Genomic DNA, 20,701 nt, shown 5'->3' with positions numbered 1-20,701 from the left:
AGCCAGAGAAAACCATGGAAAGACGGTGGGGGGGGGACATTCCCTCCCATTGCTTGTAAAAGCAGTCTGGAGGCTAATTGGCTACTAGGATTGCTTTTACATGAAAGCTGACCGCTAGCTGAAAAGAATGATACCAAGTTGATACCTAAACCCGCAGGCATCATTCTGGTATAACCACCCAGTACAGCAACATACCAGTACGTTGCTGGTTCTTGTTGGGCATATATTGTAATCTTCTTTTTTTTTTTATGCCTGTGGCCTGCTTGAAAAAAAAGAGATTGATCGGTGGGTATGCCCACCATTAGAATACCTCCCTTCATCCACCCACTTCTAATGATGGGCATACCTGCACCATTTTTGTTTTTAACTGTGGTGGTGAAATCACCTCCTACAGTGCTGGAGTCACGGCTTTATGTTTTGTGGGAGCAAACACTGTTGCTGTCAAGATGGATGAATCAGTGCTGCAGCTGAATGGTCTAAAAAATATAGGCCGAAGCATGGGGGCATCTGCCCCAAAAGTTAGGAGCAAATCGCTCCTCCACCCATGCTGCCCCCATGCTTCGGCATATATGCTCTTTTTTTTAACTGTGGTGGTGAAATCTCCTCCTACAGCGCTGGAGTCACGGCTTTATCTATCGTGGGACCAAACGCTGTAGCTGTCAAGATAAATATCCACGCTGCAGCTGAATGGCTTACCTGAAAACAAAAAAATGGTTAACAATAAAACACAGTAAACAGTAAATTATAAAAAAATTACATACCTGAAAAACAAACATGAGAAAACATAACAATAAAACATTGCAGAATAGAATACAGTAAAAAAAAGAGCAGAACAATAGAAAGAGAGAACAATAAAACAACTATTTTTTTTTTTTTTTATTTTTATATATATTTTTGTGGGGTTTTTTTTACACTTTATTTTTTTTGTAACTGTAATGGTTTCAGGTTTGGGTCTCTCAAAATGTGATGGCATCTTGGGAGACCCTATAAAAGTGTGTCCTAGTCTGTGCAGTGCTGTACCCTACGCTAATACTCTACTAGTGTATGGTAGCGTTCAAAACATTCACCAATGCAAAGACCAGGATTGTCAGGACAGGAGGAATAATAATAGCGGGTGTCATGCTTATATCCGCGCTTGCTGCAGACCCGACATCTTCTTTGGGGGGCTCGTTGGGTAGGGGTACTCAGGAGGACATACGGAAAATGCCTCTCATGCAGCCGGCTTACTGCATTTGGACTGGGAAGGTGAGGTGGAGCACCGTCTGGAAACATAATGGCTCTGACGATCTCTTCCTGGAAGTTAAGGAAGGATCCAGTCCGTCCTGAAGCTCTGTATAGCACATGAGCATCCAGCAAAACCAATTGAAATAAATAAACACACTTTTTTTTGTACCAGCGTCTGGCCTTACAGGCAACTAGTTACGGCGCCAACAACTGGTCGTTAAGGTCCACCCCTCCCATATTTTGGTTATATTTGTGGACACAGAGGGGTTTCTCCGCAACACCAGTCGCCGTAGGAATTTGGACCCTGAAGGGAGGAGAGAACGAAAACATTCTTATCCCTCCACTTCACAGCGAGCAAGTTATTACACTTCAAGCAGGCTCTCTCCCCCAGTCTAAGACGAGAATCTACAAGCCTCTGGGGTAAACCCCTGCTATTGGGTCGCACTGTGCCACATGCGCCAATCTGATAATCAAACAAGTGACTAAAAAGTGGCATGCTTGTGTAATAATTGTCCACATACAAATGGTACCCCTTTCTAAATAACGGTGACACCAGGTCCCACACAATCTTGCCAGCGGTCCCTATGTAATCTGGGCGGTTCAGCGGCTCTACGTGACTATCTCTTCCCTCGTAAACCATAAAACTACATGTATAGCCTGCGGCCCTGTCACCGCTTATACATCTTGACCCCGTATCTGGCACGCTTGCTGAGAAGATGCTGTTTGAAAGACAAGCGGCCAGAAAACTTAATCAGGGACTCATCGACACAGACAACTTGATGGGGAGTAAACAAGTCTACAAAACGTTGGTTGAAGTGGTTTACGAGGGGCCGAACTTTGTAGAGCCAATCGTATCCAGGGTCTCCACGAGGACGACGGAGTTCATTGTTGTTGAAATGCATGAACCGCAAGATCTGCTCGTATCGTGCCCTGATCATGGAGGCAGAGAACACGGGCATATGGTGAATTGGGTCATTGGACCAATATGACCGCAACTCACTCTTTTTATTTATGCCCATGAGGAGGGATAGGCCCAGGAAGGTCTTAAATTCGGAGACCGTAATTGGTCTCCAATCTCTGGCAAGGGAGGACTGGGGATTAGCGGCGATGAATTGACCATACAAATTATACAAATACAAATTACTTTGGTCCACAATAGATCTATAGAGATCTTCGGTTAAAAACAGCGAATAAAAATCAAGTGCCACAAAATCAACTGTTTCCACCTGAATTCCGGGTTGGCCAGTGAATGGGGGAAGTACGGGTGCTGCAGAAGTGGTGGGTTCCCATTTAGGATTGGCGAATGCAGCAGGAAGGGCACTATGGGCTCGATGGGCCTGTCTTTGTCTTCTTGGTGGCAGCTGGACACTACTTGTGCTTGCCATCTTGTCAGCTTGAACTGCACTTATGGGACTCGTCACGTCACCACGTGTTGCTGCAGTGCTGGTTTGACTATGACCATAGTGTACTAGGCCGCTGGTGCTTGCCAGTTCACCAGAAGGATGAGCGGCACTAGTACTTCTCTGCTCCATACAAGAGCCCTGCGGTTCTTGCACCTCAACAACAGCAGAGGAAGATTGGGGTCTGGTACGCCTGACCTTGGCAGGGACCACAACTCCGTCATCAGAGCTATCTGTCATGGAGCCACTGTGGTCTACAGGATCGTATGCTGAGCATGAATCTGACGTGACTTCCTCTTCACTATCTGTCATGTTTAGAAACGTGTAGGCCTCTTCACTAGTGTACCTTCGATTTTGCCATTTTGCGCTCTGAATTTACTGGTACACTAGTGAGACTCGCAGGTAAAAAAGCTCCTAGGCTGTCAGCAACTATCAAAAACTACCAAAAAAACCTGTTAGCGATCGCAGGGATCAGGCCTGACTCTGCGAACGCTGCAGTTATGTGTTTAGTGTTTTGTAAGTGACAGTGATCGATCAAAACTGCACTTGCGTGGGCTGGGCTGGGCGGAGGGGCAAAACGCAGGTGCTAGCAGGTATCTGGGCTGATCCCGCTAACACTGCGTTTTTGGGAACCCTAAATTGCTGGGGACGCTAGTATAGATCAGATCAGATATCGATCCGTTCAGACACTATACCACTAAGGGAGGTGTATGCTGCGTGCGTGGGTGTTAGCGGTGCTGGCACTAATCTAACGCTGCCTGGGGTGATGCAGACCCTATCTGACCCTAAAACCTAACTGATATCACCCGCCGGGCGATCAGGGGGTTAAACCTTTATTGGGTAATAAACGGCGGGTATAAAAAACAAACTAGCGTCACCCGTAACACTTATACGGTGATCACTGGTGAAAGGGTTAACTAGGGGGCAATCGGAGGTTAAAACCTTTATTAGGTAGTATATGGGGGTACCTGACGCTATAAAAAGCTGAAGGTGTATCTAAATAACTAACAGGCTAACTAGTGTCACCCGTGACACTTATGCGGCGATCAGAAAAATTATTGCTTAGTGACACTGGCGACAGGGGGTAAAAGGGTTAACTGGGAGGCGATCAAGGGGTTAAACATTTATTAGGGGGGTACCCTAGACCTAAAGGGGCCTACCACTAACTGCCCTAACACTTATAACAGTCACAAATGACACCAATACAGTGATCAGTAAAAAAAATAAATAAAAACTGCTATTGGTGTCACTGTGACAGGGGGTGATCGGGAGGGGGGGTGGGGGTTTATGTGCCTATGTGTATTGGTGTTAGTGTAGTGTTGGTGCAAACTCCACTGTGATGTCTTCTCTCCTCGGGAGCCGGAACGAAAAGGCTCCACGAGGAGAGATGATATCACTTCCTCTGCTTCTGTTTACATTACAGAAGCAGAGGAAGCTTCTCGTTCATCAGGAGCGATCGTAAGGGAGAGGCCATGAATCTGTGGCCTCCCCCTCAGGACGGATTGCTTCTGAAACGATGCCGACCAACTCAGGCATCGGGGGGGAGCACAATCGCGCCCCCGCCCAAGGGTGGGGATTAATGTATGGGTACGTTACTCTGCCTGCCCATGCCATTCTGCCGCAGTATATCTGCGTGAGGCGGTCGGCAAGTGGTTAAGGGTATCAACAAATTTGTGTGTGTGTATATGTATGTATGTATGCCATGTAGTTGCCTACCCCATTAATTTGTTCAGATCTTTTTGCAAGGTTTCCACATCCTGCGGAGAAGTTATTGCCGTACTGTGTCCGTGAGTTCCTTCAGCCGGTCCCTGAGCGCTAGTATGTACCCTACCACAGAGGTCTCTTCAGCCCCTACACCTCCTTCCCTAAGTAGATCTAGTGGCCCCCTCACCTGTCTCCCATACAATAACTCAAATGGGGAGAACCCCGTTGATTCCTGCGGCACTTCCCTGTAAGCAAACAGAAATTTCTCCTAATCCTGGTGAGAAGTTGTGAATGTCCGCAGCAATTGCTTTAGCGTTCCAATGAACCGCTCACATAGTCCATTAGTCTAGGGGTGGTAGGGAGAGCTGTGTATAGGCTTAACAGAGCTTCCACGACTGCTGGGTTAGGTCCGCAGTAAACTGAGTCCCTTGCTCTGAGATAATCTCCTGAGGGAAACAGACCCTGGCAAAGATTCGGAGCAGGGCCTCCACTACTGTCTCTGCATGAGTGTTTGTCAGAGGAACTGCCTCCTCCAGGTAACGAGTAGCATAATCCACCACCGTCAAGATATATCTCTTCCCAGAGGGACTGAGTCGGAGTAATGGTCCTACCAGGTCTATCCGGCTAAAGGGCTCAGCTATGATTGGTAGTGGGTACAAAAGAGCTTTAGATTGGTTGCCCTCCTTTCCCACATGCTGACAAGTATCACAGGTACGGCAATACTGTCTAATATCACCACTTATCCCTGGCCAGAAAAATAGCTGAGTTGAACGGTTTTGGTCACTCCAAACTGACCAGCTAGGGGAATGTCATGTCCGATGCTAAGCAGGTTGCACCAATATTTATTTCTGCGGCATGACCAGCTATCACTTGGGCACTGGATGAGATCCCTTCCCTTCGGTCACTCGATAAATTGATTCCCGATCCCACTCTATCCGTTCCCTTTCTAATCCCCCGGGGTCCATCCCTGCCCTCTCCCGGTAACTAGCCAATGTCGGGTCAAATAGTAGTCCCCGGCTAAAGTAAGTCAGGGTAGCCCAGGTGAAGGGTGGTACAGTCTGGTCAGGGTTTTGGGAAGTTGGGCCTCACCTGGGTCCCATCATCGAGTGCTTTGACTGCTCGCCTTGTTTGCTGCCGAAATGGGCAAAGGGAAGGCTTCTGGGGATAAATCCACATGGAAAGATGAAGAAAGATTTCCCAAATCATTTCCAAGTAGAACATCTGCGGGTATATCTCTCATCACTCCAACTTCCATGTCTCTGTATCCCGAGCCCCAATCCATATGCACTTGGGAAGTAGGGATGCGTTTTCTCCCAGTCATTGTAACCATCCTGGGTTACGCCAAACTAATAGTAGCTCCGCTGACCCTGAGTCCTTGGGCGGGTCCCCCATTCACCCATATGGCCTGTCGGTGATGCCTGTGATTGTCATCGGCAGCAGCTTGTATCGGGCTCACCTCCATGGAGTAGCCCAAATTCCTCTTCACCCCAGCCAGTTGAGGTAGATGGTGGGGCGGCTTCCAGGTAATGAGCAGCTGCTCGGGCCAGGCCAGGGGCAGCACGGTTCCTTGAAATGACTTTGACATTTCGAGGACAGTTAGCTCGTTGGTGTCCCATTTGATTACACCCATAACAGTGAGGCCCGGACTTCTTAATGGGTATAGCCAGTCGTGCTCGCAGTGGTCTGGAGATGCCGCGAGGCTCCTGTTGGTGGGATCTCCGGGTGTCCATATACTGGTCGGCTAGTTCCGCTGCTTTGTCTACCATTAAGGGCTTTTGGTCTTGGACCCACTGGCAAATTTTAGTAGGGGATCGGTTGTAAAACTGTTCCAGTAGGATCAGTTGGGCAGCATCCGCTAAGGTAGATGCCTGACAGCCAGAGAACCATGCATCTACTGATTGGGATATCTGATGAGCCCATTCCTTATAGGGCTGGCCTGGCCCTCTTTCCGTTGTAGGCTACAAAATTTGGACCTATGAGCTTCAGGGGTGATTGCGTATCTTGGCAGCAGTCGCTCCTTGACTCTCTTGTAGTACTTTTTTTTTTTTCTTTTGTCTTCCCCATGTATGGCTTCAAAAGCATCCAGTGCTCGACCAGACAGCTTGCTGGTGAAGATGGTGACCCAGTCAGCTTCCTTGAGATCGCACCGGGTCTTGAAGACATGAAGGTACTGGTTGATTTCCTCCACCCCATCCTGTAAGGGTCGGAAAGCCTTGTAGGGAAATTTCTTCAATCTCCTTCTGAACCTCAAGCATTTTCAGACGTGATATGTCTGCAATTATCTGGGTCATCACCTCTTGGGGGGGGGGGGGGGGGGGGGGGGGGGGGGGGGGTTGTGCTGTATAGCGACAGCTGCCACTGGATCTTTCGCTGGAGCTCGGCCATCCTGAACCCCTCCACAGCTGGCTCTCTGCTTCAGTCGCTGGCCTGGTCACTCTCCATTAACTTGGCAATTAGAGTTGCCTTTGACTTGTTGATGGCGTTCTGTCTCCTTGAGTCTAGCAGATCCTTGAGTGTGCTTCGCTTAAGGCTGGAGTAGCAAAGATCATCCGACAAAGTCCCATTGGTGGTTTGGATGTTCCAGGCACAAGAAAGCATCGCACCGCTGCTAACCAAATGTGACGAAGTCCGGACATCCGGGTTGGGTATTTCTGCCAAGAAGCTGCTTCCCAAGTCCTGGAACACGAGACCAGTGGATCTGGCTATAGAAACCCAAAGGACCAGACAACACCAGTCTTGGAGTACACCAGAAAATAAACGTCTTTTATTTTTTGGAAAATGAAATACTGAAATTTGAAATAACTTCTAAACTAAATAATATTTGAGGGTGGTCATGGATTCCCTCTATTTATTCCATGAATGTATTCATTTGTCTACTCCTACGATTACCTAGGCTATTAAAACTCTGATCACATGTTACTGTTGACAGCACAATAATATAAGGTTGGCTATGAAAACCAACACACTGCTTAACCACTTGCCTACCAGGCACTTACACCCCCTTCCTGCCCAAGCCATTTTTCAGCTTTCAGCGCTGTCGCACTTTGAATGACAATTGTGCGGTCATGCTACACTGTATCCAAACAAATTTTTTATCATTTTCTTCACACAAATAGAGCTTTCTTTTGGTGGTATTTAATCACTGCTGGGTTTTTCATTTCTTACAAAAAAAGTGTTTTACTTTTTTTTTTTTTCTGTCAGTAAATTTTGTAACTAAGTAATTTTTCGCCTTCACTGATGTGCGCTGATGAGGCAGCACTGATGTGCTGAACATTGAGGTGGCACTGATGAGGAGGCACTAATATGCTGTACTGATAGGTGACACTGGTGGGTAGTGATAGGCGGCACTGGTGGGCACTGATAGACGGACGGCACTGGTGGGCACGGATAGGCGGTACTGATGGGCATTGATGGGTGGCACTTATGGGCGACACTGATGGGCATTGACAGCATTGATGGGCAGCACTGATGGCACTGATTGCCAGCACTGACTGGTGGCACTTGTGGGCAGTGGTGGGCACTAATAGCTGGCATTGGTGGGCAATGTTGGGCACTGATTAGTGACAGTGTATTGCACTATTGTAATCAGGGCACTGATGACCAGTGCCCTGATTACATTCGTACATGTTCCCCTGTGAGGAGATGCCGCTGATCGTCTCTCCTCTCCTCACACTGATTGGATACAGCCAATCACATCGTTAAAGAGGCGAGGACGCGCCTCTTTAGAGATCGGGGTCGCGCCGTGTTCTATCTGCTGTATTGTTCTCTAGGGGCAGCATTGTCCATGTATCATATGTCTATCCTGGTCAATCTTCAGTGCCTTTGATCTCTGTAACCTACCTTCAACAATCATCCTGCCAGTCATGGCCCTCTTTGAAGCTCGCTTGCATAGCGTTTATCACACCAGACGGATAGGAGCCAAGCTTTTGTTCATCCTTTGCTTCTTTCAGATGCATAATCTGATATGCTACCAAGCTTTGATGTGCAACTTGTTACATTCCAGACAGCCCCCAAGAAAGCGAAGGCTTGGTTGTATCAACCAGAATGAAACTCCAGAAATATGATATTAAATCATGTTGCCTTCCAACAGAAAAGCACTGAATTTTTACAGCAAACGATCAGATAAGGGCTACTCCCATTATCTCAGACAAAGGTCATCTTACACAGTAGAGCTAGTCCTATAATCATAACAATGACCTCCTTAGACAGTCCTGCACCCCCCCATAGGACTAACTTGCATAAGACGACACAAGCAATTATTGACCAGCTCTGGATAACTTAAGAACACATTATAACACAGAGTTCTCCAGGCCATGGTTCTCCTGCAGCCCAAAGTCTGTGACAAAATAAATATATAAAAATATATATACACAAAAAGTTGCACGGTTGTGCCCATTTTTCAGAGAATGAATGATAACACAAAAAACTTTTCTTTCACTCATGGTTAGAGTTTGGCTGAAGCCATGTATTATCAATCAACTGTGTTTACTCTTTTTAAATCATAATGACAACAGAAACTACCCAAATGACCCTGATCAAAAGTTTACATACCCCAGTTCTTAATACCATGTATTGCCCCCTTTACCATCAATGACAGCTTAAAATCTTTTGTGGCATTCATGGATGAGGCTCTTTATCTTCTCAGATGGTAAAGCTGCCGTTCCTCTTGGCAAAAAGCCTCCAGTTCCTGTAAATTCTTTGGCTGTCTTTCATGAACTGCACGTTTGAGATCTCCCCAGAGTGGCTCAATGATTTTGAGGTCAGGAGACTGAGATGGCCATTCCAGAATCTTCACTTTATTCTGCTGTAGCCAATGACAGTTATGCCCCGTACACACGGTCGGACTTTGTTCGGACATTCCGACAACAAAATCCTAGGATTTTTTCCGATGGATGTTGGCTCAAACTTGTCTTGCATACACACGGTCACACAAAGTTGTCGGAAAATCCGATCGTTCTGAACGCGGTGACGTAAAACAGGTACGTCGGGACTATAAACGGGGCAGTGGCCAATAGCTTTCATCTCTTTATTTATTCTGAACATGCCTGGCACTTTGTCCGTCGGATTTGTGTACACACGATCGGAATTTCCGACAACGGATTTTGTTGTCGGAAAATTTTATCTCCTGCTCTCCAACTTTGTGTGTCGGAAAATCAGACGGAAAATGTCCGATGGAGCCCACACACGGTCGGAATATCAGACCGTGTGTACGGGGCATCAGACTTGGCCTTGTGTTTTGGATCATTGTCATGTTGGAATGTCCAAGTACGTCCCATGCGCAGCTTCTTAGCTAATGAATGCAAATGTTCCTCCAGTATTTCTTGATAACATCATACTGCATTCATCTTGCCATCAATTTTGACCAAATTTCCTGTGCCTTTGTAGCTCACACATCCCAAAACATCAGCGATCCACCTCTGTGTTTCACAGTAGGAATGGTGTACCTTTCACCATAGGCCTTGTTGACTCCTCTCCAAATGTAGCGTTTTTGGTTGTGGCCGAAAAGCTCGAATTTGGTCTTGTCACTCCAAATGACTTTGTGCCAAAAGGTTTGAGGCTTGTCTCTGTGCTGTTTGGCGTATTGTAAGTGGGGTACTTTGTGGCATTTGCGTAGTAATGGCTTTCTTCTGGCGACTCGACCGTGCAGCCCATCTTTTTTCAAGTGCCTCCTTATTGTGCATCTTGATACAGCCACACCACATGTTTTCGGAGAGTCCTGTATTTCACCTGAAGTTTTTTGTGGGTTTTTCTTTGCATCCCAAACTATTTTCATGGCAGTTGTGTCTGAAATTTTAGTTGATCTACCTGACCGTGGTTTGGTTTCAGCAGAACCCCTCATTTTCCACTTCTTGATTAGAGTTTGAACACAGCTGATTGGCATTCTCAATTCCTTGGATATCTTTTTATATCCCTTTCATGTTTTATACAGTTCAACTACCTTTTCTCGTAGATCCTTTGACAATTCTTTTGCTTTACCCGTGACTCAGAATCCAGAAACGTCAGTGCAGCACTGGATGAAAGATGCAAGGGTCTGCCAGGAGTCAAGAAATTCACTGACCTTTTATACGCACACACACTAATTACAAGCAAATAGATCACATGTGAGGATGGTTACCTTTAATAGCCATTTAAACCCCTTTGTGTCAACTAGGGCCGAAACAACGAATCGATTAATCAACAACTAATCGATTATGAAATTAATCGGCCAGTAACATAATGGGGTTAAAAAAGCTAAAATTAGCCCTATATAGTACAAAAAGAGCAAATAATCGCTACTGTAAATATTACTTTCACTGTTGCACAGTAAAAAAAACTAAGGGCTAATTTTTTTTTTTTTTGTGTTACTAAATGTTACTAAATGTTTTTTGGTGCTTTTTGCAGAAATGCACTACAGTTCATTTAACGTTCACATCTATGCTTTTTTCAGCTGCTGTGTATTTGGAAAGGGTCAAGGACCTTTTTCAATGCAAAACGGTGCTTTTTTGGTTCAATATACTTCAATGGAGAAGCTGCAGAAAAACATGTAATATTACAGTTCTGTTTGAAAATCTGCAAAACAGTCTAGAATTTTTTTTTTTCTTTAAATAAAAAAATTTGATCTGAGTCTGATGATATTTACCAGATTCAACCTCTAATAGTATATAGAGTATATCTCTTCTGTCTGTTATTCTCAGAGAGGATTAAAGATTTTACTCCCTAACCATATAGTTGGTTATTTATATTTACCCCTGCGTATAAAGATATTTAGGAATAAATTGCCTTTTTTTAAACTTGACATATTAACTAAATTATACACAATGCTTTTTTTTTTTTTTAAGGTTATTAACCGATTAATCGAAACAATAATCGGCCCACTAATCGATTATGAAAATAATCGTTAGTTGCAGCCCTAGTGTCAACTTGTGTGCATGTTATCAGGCCAAAATCACCAGGATATGTAAACTTTTGATCAGGGTCATTTGGGTAGTTTTTGTTGTCATTATGATTTAAAGAGTAAACCCAGTTGATTGATAATAAATGGCTTTAACCAAACATGAGTGAAAAATGTTTTTGTGTTCTCATTCATATTCTCTGAAAAATGGGCAAGAAATCATAAATTCTGCCAGGGTATGTAAACTTACGAGAACAACTGCGTGTGTGTGTTTATGTATGTAGATATAGATCGATATAAAATCTGTTGACATTACACCTAATATGTGGCTTTTGGATGTCTACACGAGGGAGGCTTTGACATGTTGTTAATGCATACATAAACATGTTACATGCACATACAATCTTTTTAGATGATCTAAGTCTGAAATGAATGGTCTTGGCGACTTGGTGGTCACTTTTTTTCTATGATGGAAAAATTTATTATCATGAATAGGTTTGAGCAAGTAACCAGTAACACTATATGGTAACACTTGCAGGATTTACTGGAAGCTCGCTATGGCTTCAAATACTACTATTAACCCTGGTTTTCTTCTTAGGTTGTATAACGGGCGAACAAAAGGCCGACAGTTTGGAACAAAGTGCAGTTCAGGGGACCGGATAGGTTGTGGTATAGAACCCAGCTCTTTCCATGTCCAAACTGCTCAGATTTTCTTCACGAAGAATGGGAAAAGGGTAAGCAAGAGAGCTCGGCGTATACTCTTTTATATTTTGTGATGACTGTTTGTTGCAGTGTTTCCTAATCTGTCTTATAGGTTGGCAGCACTGTGATGCCATTATCTCCTGATGGTCTTTTCCCAGCAGTGGGCATGCACTCTCTAGGGGAGGAAGTTCGTCTTCATCTAAACGCAGAGCTTAGCGAGGACGATGACAGCATCATGATGGTGGACAGTTACGAGGATGAATGGGGCAGGCTTCATGATGTTAGAGTATCTGGCACTGTAAGGCCCTTGTGTTACCTGTAATGACTTCTACTGTATTTGCATCAGTGCAACTTGGCCTCTCACCTCCACTTGTTCTTGTCTGCAGCTCCTGGAGTATGTTGGAAAGGGTAAAAGTATTATAGATGTGGGTCTGGCCCAGGCTCGGCGCTCTCTTAGCACTCGCAGTCATTACTTTGAAGTGGAGATTGTGGACCCAGGAGAAAAGTGTTACATAGCTTTGGGGCTTGCAAGAAAGGTATGGCTCATTCTGTTAAGGATTTTATGTGCAAATATCATTGGTCCTTTTTTATGTTTTCTGAGTGACTCCACTTAAAAGTTTTTCTATGTTTTAGGTGAAATAGGGCAGGGTCCAGTTTACATGGACCTTGTTAAATACTTCTGTAGGAGTATATAGGATTTAAGTGCAGCTTCAGGCAGTTAGCTAAATTTATTATTTTTTTTATAAAGTGAATTTGTTGTAAAATCTACTAGAATGTGTTGCACTCGTCGGTACTAACAAGAAAAATGTTGCAAGAGTTCCCACTACATACACACTACCAAAATTCTTATATTTTATATATTTTATTAACACTGACCACTTCCTTTCATATGGTATATGGGTTTCTGCATCCTGAAGGAAGGCAGCAAGTTTCTCACCACTGCCTGCAGCTCCTTTAATTGAACTATCCACTTCAGGACCGAATTTTACATCTATTAGTCTTATAAATTGGTGTACTTTTATTTTTTTCCTCTTACAGGATTACCCAAAGAACAGACATCCGGGCTGGAGTCGGGGTTCTGTGGCTTATCATGCAGGTAAAAATACTTCTGTCATGAAATACAAGGCTAATATCAACACACAGTGCAGCTATTTTTAGCATAAAGTTGGCTGCCAATTTTACTTAAAACTTAATTTAGTTATGGGTAACACAGGTAGGTTAAAGTGGTTGTAAAAGCAGAAGGTTTAATATCGTAATGCATTCTATGCTTTAAGATCAAAAGCCTTTTGTGTGTAGCAGCTCCTCATCCCCCCTAATACTTAACTGAGCCCATCTCTATCCAGCGATGTTACATGAGAGATTCGGCTGCCCAGGACTTTCCCTCCTTATTGGCTGAGACAGCAGCATGGAGCCATTGGCTCCTGCTGCTGTCAATTAAAGTCAGTGAGCCAATGAGGAGAGAAAAGGTGCAGGGCTGGGTCGCGGCTCCATGTCTGAATGGACACAGGAAGCTGAAGCTCAGCTCGGGTACCCCCATAGCAAGCTGCTTGCTGTGGGGGCACTCAACAGGAGGGAGGGGCCAGGAGCACTGAAGAGGGACCAGAGAAGAGGATCTGGGCTGCTTTCTGCAAAACCACCACACAAAAACAAGACTTTAGTATCGCCTTAAATCCTCCTGTGTTGTAAATCTTTTATGCCGAATGGTGGAATGGCGAAGGTGCCACTTCATTTATTCGGCCTTATGAAAATGTAATTCCATCGGGGTGCACAATGCCATCAATTGACTTTGAAATAGCTTTGCTGACTGTGGAGAGCTTGGAACTATGGGAAATAATTGGGAGTTTTGAGAGATATAAGAACCAGCATGTACATAACCTTGCCAATAACAAAAATAGTTTCCAAGTCTATGTTGACTAATTTATGTACAGTTCCTGTGGTTAACTAAATGTAGGCTTATGACTTAAGGGATAGGTTCACCTTTTATAAAAATAAATGCACATCTTTTTTCAGGTAAATAAATGTGCATTTATAATTTTTATTTTTATTAGGAGCCTGTAAAGCATTCCACCCGTGGGTGCAATGCAGGGCTATTGCAGACTGTCAGTGTAAGCTGTCTGCTCGTGCAGGCAATTACACAATGACAGGAAGCATCAGTAAACTACCTAGAGCGCACAAAGGCTGTCGGTACTTGTAGTTCTCCCATTCACAGAACTGTGTAATTAAATGTCGCGGCTGGGGCAGGCGGAGCCCTGCAAAGCCACAATTTAAAAAGAATGATTGTGACAGCGAGCTGGGGGAGAAGATCCCCAGTTCACTGTCACTACATGCGGCAAATCGGGGAAATGCTGCAGCAATGGGAACACATTACATGATCCATCCTAAAAACTGGTGGAATATGTAACATGTTCCCGAAGGTAAACTTGTCCTTTTTTAAAAGGGCACATCTACTACTACAACTACTACTACTTCCGTCTTTTTTTCTTCTTCTTCTCGATCTGTGCCCCCATTAGGGAGATTCTGCCTCTCTATTGGTTTTATTTATCGTTATCGAAAGTAAAAGAAAATCCCAAATTTTCGGTTGTCCCCAGAAAAGTAATAAATGGGAAATTTTCCGACAGGGACACTAATCCTGGTGATACTCCGGGATTACCTCACTTTGGAGCGTTTTACTCTCACTTACTGTTTTGGCTTGAATTTGGGAAATCTCCCTAATGGGTGACAGAGGGTAAAAAAAAAAAAAAAATGAAAATGGGTTATAACACCCCCCCCCCCCCCCCCCCCTTACGCTATTCAAAATGAAAGCTTTGCCTTTAGTTCTAGTATTACTCTGAACCCCAAAAAACTGAATATTTGACAGAGGAGCAGATCCTAGGTGCTTTTATTTCATCTACTGTGGAATGGTTGTATGCTGAATTGTTCAAAATACAATAAGGCAATACAGTGCCTTGAAAAAGTATTCATACCCCTTCAATTTTTCACATTTTGTCATGTTACAACCAACAACATAAATATATTTTATGGGATAGACCAACACAAAGTGGCACATAATTGTGAAGGGGAAGGAAAATTATAAATGGTTTGCAAATTTAAAAAAAAAAATATGTGAAAAGTGTGGCGTGCATTTGTATTCAACCCCCTTTTTACTCGGTTCCCCCCTAACTAAAATCTAGTGGATCCAATTGGCTTCAGAAGTCACCTAATTAATAAATAGAGTCCACTTGTGTGTAATTTATTCTCAGTATAAATACAGCTGTTCTGTGAAGCCCTCATAGGTTTGTTAGAGAACCTTAGTGAGTAAACGGCAACATGAAGGCTAAGGAACACACCAGACAGGTCAGGGATAAAGTTATGGAGAAGTTTAAAGCAGGGTTAGGTTAAAGAAAATATCCCAAGCTTTGAACATCTCACGGAGCACTGTTCAATACATCATCCAAAAATGGAAAGAGTATGGCACAACTGCACACCTGCCAAGACATGGCCGTCCACCTAAACTGACAGGCCGGGCAAGGAGAGCATTAATCAGAGAAGCAGCCAAAGAGGCCCATGGTAACTCTGGAGGAGCTGCAGAGATCCACAGCTCTAGTGGGAGAATCTGTCCACAAGACAACTATTTTTCGTGCACTCCACAAATCTGGCCTTTATGGAAGAGTGGCAAGAAGAAAGCCATTGTTGAAAGAAAGCCATAAGAAGTCCTGTTTGCAGTTTGCGAGAAGCCATGTGGGGGACACAGCAAACATGTGGAAGAAGGTGCTCTGGTCAGATGAGACCAAAATGTTACTTTTTGGCCTAAAAGCAAAACCCTGAACACACCATCCCCACCATGAAACATGGTGGTCACAGCATCATGTTGTGGGGATACTTTTCTTCAGCAGGGACAGGAGAGCCGGTCAGAGTTGATGGGAAGATGGATGTAGCCAAATACAGGGCAACCTTAGAAGAAAACCTGCTACAGTCTGCAAAAGACTTGAGACTGGGGCGGAGGTTCATCTTCAGGTAGGACAACGACCCGTAACATACAGCCAGAGCTACAATGGAATTTTTTTTTTTTTGTTTGTTTGTTTTTTTTTTAACAGAAAAGTTTTTATTGATCTCTATTAGAGATGATTTTCATTATACTATATAATACAATCAGTGAACATAAACATAATAGAATCGAACAGATGATATATCATTAGATATTACAGTACTGTGTAAGACATATTAACCACCACATTATTTACACATACTTCTTTTTGCATAGAATCTGATATACATTTTTAGTACAAGAGGTGTTATAGTTGTCTGTTTTGTCTGTTTTCCCCAAGGGATATGCTATAATAGGTACAGACTTTCCTATCCTTTATCAGCCATGGTAACAATCATGATGTTTCTAAAGGGGGGCACCCCAGGTGGGTGAGAGGGGTGGGGGAAGACACTGAAGGGGGGGAGATCTCTCCCATCCTTAATAGGGCCTTAACTGTCAGCCTAGGGACCCCAGATCTTTTCAAATTTTTGGGGGCATTTACGACTCATATATGTAAGTTTATAGAGTAGTGTCAATAAGTTTTCTCCACTGCCCAACCGTCAGTGGCTCCGGCTGCTTCCATTTAATTAGGATGGCCTTTCTGGCATGGTATGAGGTATAGAAAATTAGCAACCTTTTGTGAGTGTTTGTGGTAATGGTGTCACAGACGCCCAGTAAGAGGATACGCGGAACAAGACCTATAGTTAGATTCCCAATCGAGTTTATATAGTGCACCACCTCCCTCCAAAATTGTTGAATAAGGGGACAAGACCACACTACATGAAAGAACATTCCAACTGCATTGTTGTATTTTGGGCATTTGTCAGAATAAGTGGGATATATTCTAGCAAGCCTCTGGGGGGTATAGTAGGCCCTGTGGAGGAATTTCAGCTGAATGTACCTATCCCTGGCGGATATCATTAAAGGTATGTATTGTTGAATTCCTTCTTCCCAATCATCATCTGTCAGGGAGGGCACATCCACCTTCCATTTATTGAAAAGCTTAGTTCCCTGACCATCAGTCCCACAGGACATCCGGAGGTACAGGGAGGAGAGGATACAGTCCGCACTGGCTGAGATAAGAAAGCGCTCCACCATGTGTGACTCCAAGCGAACATCAGTGGGAAATTGGGCTTGTATGGCATGTCGCAATTGTAGATAACGAAAAAACATCTTCGCTGGAAGTTGGAAGGTGTGTTTTAGTTCATTGTATGATAGGAGTCTGCCTGCTGGCATAATATGCTGTATAAATTTCGTATCTCGCCCAAATAGCCGGGTCAGGGATAGATAAGAGATGTGGTAGCCTAGGGTTGCCTCACAGTGGTGTATAGGGGGGAGATAACATTAGGTGGATTAAGTTTAGCTGTCAGTTGTTCCCAAACCTTAATCGTGGTGCGCATAGGGACAGTCATCCCAACCTGTGCCCTCTGGCCCCTGAACACCAGGTTACTCAGTGCCAAATATGACCCCAGGATGGCTGCCTCTAGGTTAACTGATGTGATATTTCGTGACTGGGTGAACCACCAGCTTACTGTTACCAGCACCGCTGCCCAGTAGTATTGCTTGAAGCACGGCAGTGCCAGTCCACCTGCAGAGAGGGGGAGCTGCAAAACCGTTTTAGACACCCTAGGGGTCAGTCCGGCCCAAATGAATGAGTTGATCACTTGGTCTAGTTTTTGGAAAAAGGAGTTGGGGATGGGGACTGGGGTGTTCATAGAAATTTGGGGAGGAACGTCATTTTGAGAAGGTTAATCCTCCCTACTGGAGTCAAAGGAAGAGACTTCCAAGTCAAGCATCGCCGTGTGAGTTCTTGTAGAATAGGATAAACATTATCCGTTAGGTAGCAGGAAGGTTCCTTCTGTACTTCAATGCCCAAATATCTGAATTTAGTGACTGGTAGTAATGGTATATGGGAAGGAGGGAGAAGGGGTGACGAGGTTAGTGGGAATAATATGGATTTGGTCCAATTAATACGTATCCCGAAGAAGGATCCGAACTGGTCAACAATCCACAGGGCCTCCAGGGAATCCGAAGCATCAGGGAGATAGAAGAGGGCATCGTCTGCGTATAGGGAGATCTGTTCCCTCAGTGGGCCCACCTCTATTCCCTTTGTGGTCGTAGACGACCTAATGAGAATGGCCAGGGGTTCGATTGCTAGGGCAAACAATCCCGGAGACAATGGGCAGCCTTGCTTAGTTCCTCTGTGGAGATTAAAGGGAGATGAGTGTGTTATTAGTTCTGACTCTAGCCGTGGGGTTGGCATACATTAGTTTCACCCATGAGATGAATTTGAGTCCAAAATTAAACCTCTCTAATATCTGCCAGAGGAATTCCCATTCGACCGAGTCGAAAGCCTTCTCGGCATCGAGGGAGGCCACCACCCCAGGGGACTCCGTGACCGTGTATAACCGACGTAGATTGATGTCTGTAGCTTTCCCTGGCATGAAGCCTGTCTGATCTCCATGAACCAGGGAAAGAATGACCGAATTGAGACGATTTGCCAAGATTTTAGTAACTATTTTTGCATCCACGTTAAGGAGCGACTCACACATCTCAGGGTCCTTGCGTGGCTTAGGGATTACTACGATCACAGCCTCCGACATAGGTGGGGGAAGACTCTGAGCCTCCAACATGGGTAGGAGAAGCTCGTGAAGCTGTGGTGCTAGGGCTTCACTATTAGTCTTGTAGAATTCGGCCGGTAGACCCATCTGGGCCCGGAGTTTTTGCAGGTTGGAGCGATGAAATTGCCAGTTGTACTTCTTTAAGGGTAATTGGTGCATCTAGCTTGGCACTGTTAGCCTCTGATAAAGTAGGGATTTCTACCTGAGCCAAGAAATCCTGCAACGAATCTGATGTGTAGTCCGCCCTAGACGTGTATAAACCTTCGTAATATTGTACAAATCTAGCATTTATCTGGATAGGGTCTGTCTGTATTTGTCTCCGGTCATCTCTGATGTTCGCAATGTGTGCCACTGTGGCGCGCTCCCTGGCCAACCACGCCAAGAGTCTACCCGATCTCTCCCCCTGCTCAAATATCCTCTGTGACTGCGATAACAGAAGTTTCCGAGTCGCATTAGCCCTCAACACCAAAATTTCTCGGTGAAGTGTCTGGAGTGCAGCGTATGTCACGGCATCTCTGTTAGCCACATAGCTGGACTCCAAACTCTGAGCTCGACTCTCCGCCTCCTCCAGAGCAAGTCTGTTATTTTTCCTATAAAAGCAAAAATAGCTGCGCTGTAACTTATGAATAGAAATAAAAATTAAAACAATGTGATCACCTTAATATATACAGATTGTACACCCATATAATGTGGACCGACAGTGAAAAGAAAATTAGATTGTCATCATAAATCAAATGTAATGAAATGACCCATAAATCAATGAACATGTATTTTTCCTGACCTTACTAATGATTGTGGGGTATTGTCCGCGGGTATATGCCTTAAAGGCATCCCATAGCATTGGAGGAGGGGCCGTTCCCTTATTTACCACCCAGTAGGTGTCCATCTCCCCTGCAACCTCAGGAGCGACCCGCTCATCAGTGATCCAAAAACCTGAAAGTCGCCAGAGGCTGTTGCCTACCGGCGAGTCTGTGTTGAGCCGTAGTAGGAGTGGAGCGTGATCAGAGATACCACGCAGGAGAATTTCAACCCCCTGGATGTGTGGGAGTGAGGAGCCACTAACTTAGAATAAGTCTATCCTAGAAAAGGAGGCGTAGGTAGACGAGTGGCAGGTGTATTGCCTGTCCCTGGGATACCGCCACCTCCACAGGTCACTAAAGCCATACTCATCTGCCCATCTAGATAGTGGGGATTCAGTGGCCACATCCGTACCAAGCTTATCCATACTGGGGTTGGGGGTTATATTAAAATCACCCGCCATCAACACTCCCGCAGCAGGATATTGAGCCAGTATAGGGGTCAATTTATGGAGGACAGCCAAGGAGGCTGGGGGCCGGTTGTACAGTCCAACTACAACCAATTCCATCCTGTCACACATAGCATGTATAACAACATATTTCCCCTCGGGATCCAAATGTAGATCTAGGAGGGTGAAGGGTAATGATTTGTGGATCAGAACGCTAACACCTCTAGTAGGTGGAATGATAATAGGATCCTACCCAGGGCTTTTTAAGAGCCAGCGTCCTGCTCCCAATTAGATGCGTCTCCTGCAATATGCAGATATGAGGTGTTTGTATTTTTTTAATATAGTTAATTACTAAGGAACATTTTATTTTGGAATTGAGGCCCCGCACGTTCCAGGACAAGATGTTAAGTGGAGTCATTTAGGTCGCCTATGAATGTCTTACAGGATTGAAATAGCCCTCTTGCCACATAGAACTTGCATAATACAGCAATATATCTGATAAGTAGTGCAAATATCTGTACATCAGTTATTGAATAGACTACTCCCTCCAGTGGCAAGAGAGCAGTCTTGCATGTCTTACGATTATCCATCAAATCATCATCAACATTTAAAAAGGAAATAAAACAAAAATAAATCCCAAAATAAAACATGGAGCAAAACCAGTTGCTCCAAAACATCCCCCCTCCCCCCACCCCGCACCACCACCCAAACTATGGGGTGCCTGATCCCCGTAACAAATCGTGACAACTGCCCATGGGGCACATGAACAGTGGAGCACCAGAGCGACAGTCTGTGCTTAGAGAGTCCAGGTGTGGAGACAAAAATTCAGGATAAACAGTCCCTGCAGATCAATAGTTCACCCAGAATGTTCTGGGGGTCATACTTCTTGAACTTAAACATGTTACTAACCCAAAACTTCAGGCCTAAAAA

General features: G+C 44.6%; 1 protein-coding gene across 4 annotated transcripts in view; it reads left to right on the top strand.

The window, feature by feature from the left end:
• SPRYD3 (SPRY domain containing 3) overlaps nt 1-20,701 on the top strand; it is an 80,777-nt gene that overhangs the window by 47,100 nt on the left and 12,976 nt on the right. For all 4 annotated transcript variants that reach the window (XM_073613559.1, XM_073613555.1, XM_073613556.1 and 1 more), the window contains 4 exons: nt 11,798-11,933; nt 12,014-12,199; nt 12,288-12,437; nt 12,940-12,997. In XM_073613559.1, the coding sequence (XP_073469660.1) occupies nt 11,798-11,933; nt 12,014-12,199; nt 12,288-12,437; nt 12,940-12,997 (530 nt within the window). The remainder of the gene's footprint in view (nt 1-11,797; nt 11,934-12,013; nt 12,200-12,287; nt 12,438-12,939; nt 12,998-20,701) is intronic.

The sequence above is a fragment of the Aquarana catesbeiana genome, linkage group LG02, assembly GCF_042186555.1.
Source record: "Aquarana catesbeiana isolate 2022-GZ linkage group LG02, ASM4218655v1, whole genome shotgun sequence".
NCBI lineage: Eukaryota > Metazoa > Chordata > Amphibia > Anura > Ranidae > Aquarana > Aquarana catesbeiana.
Note: the sequence above shows the minus strand (reverse complement) of the source record. Positions and strands in the feature narration are given on the sequence as shown.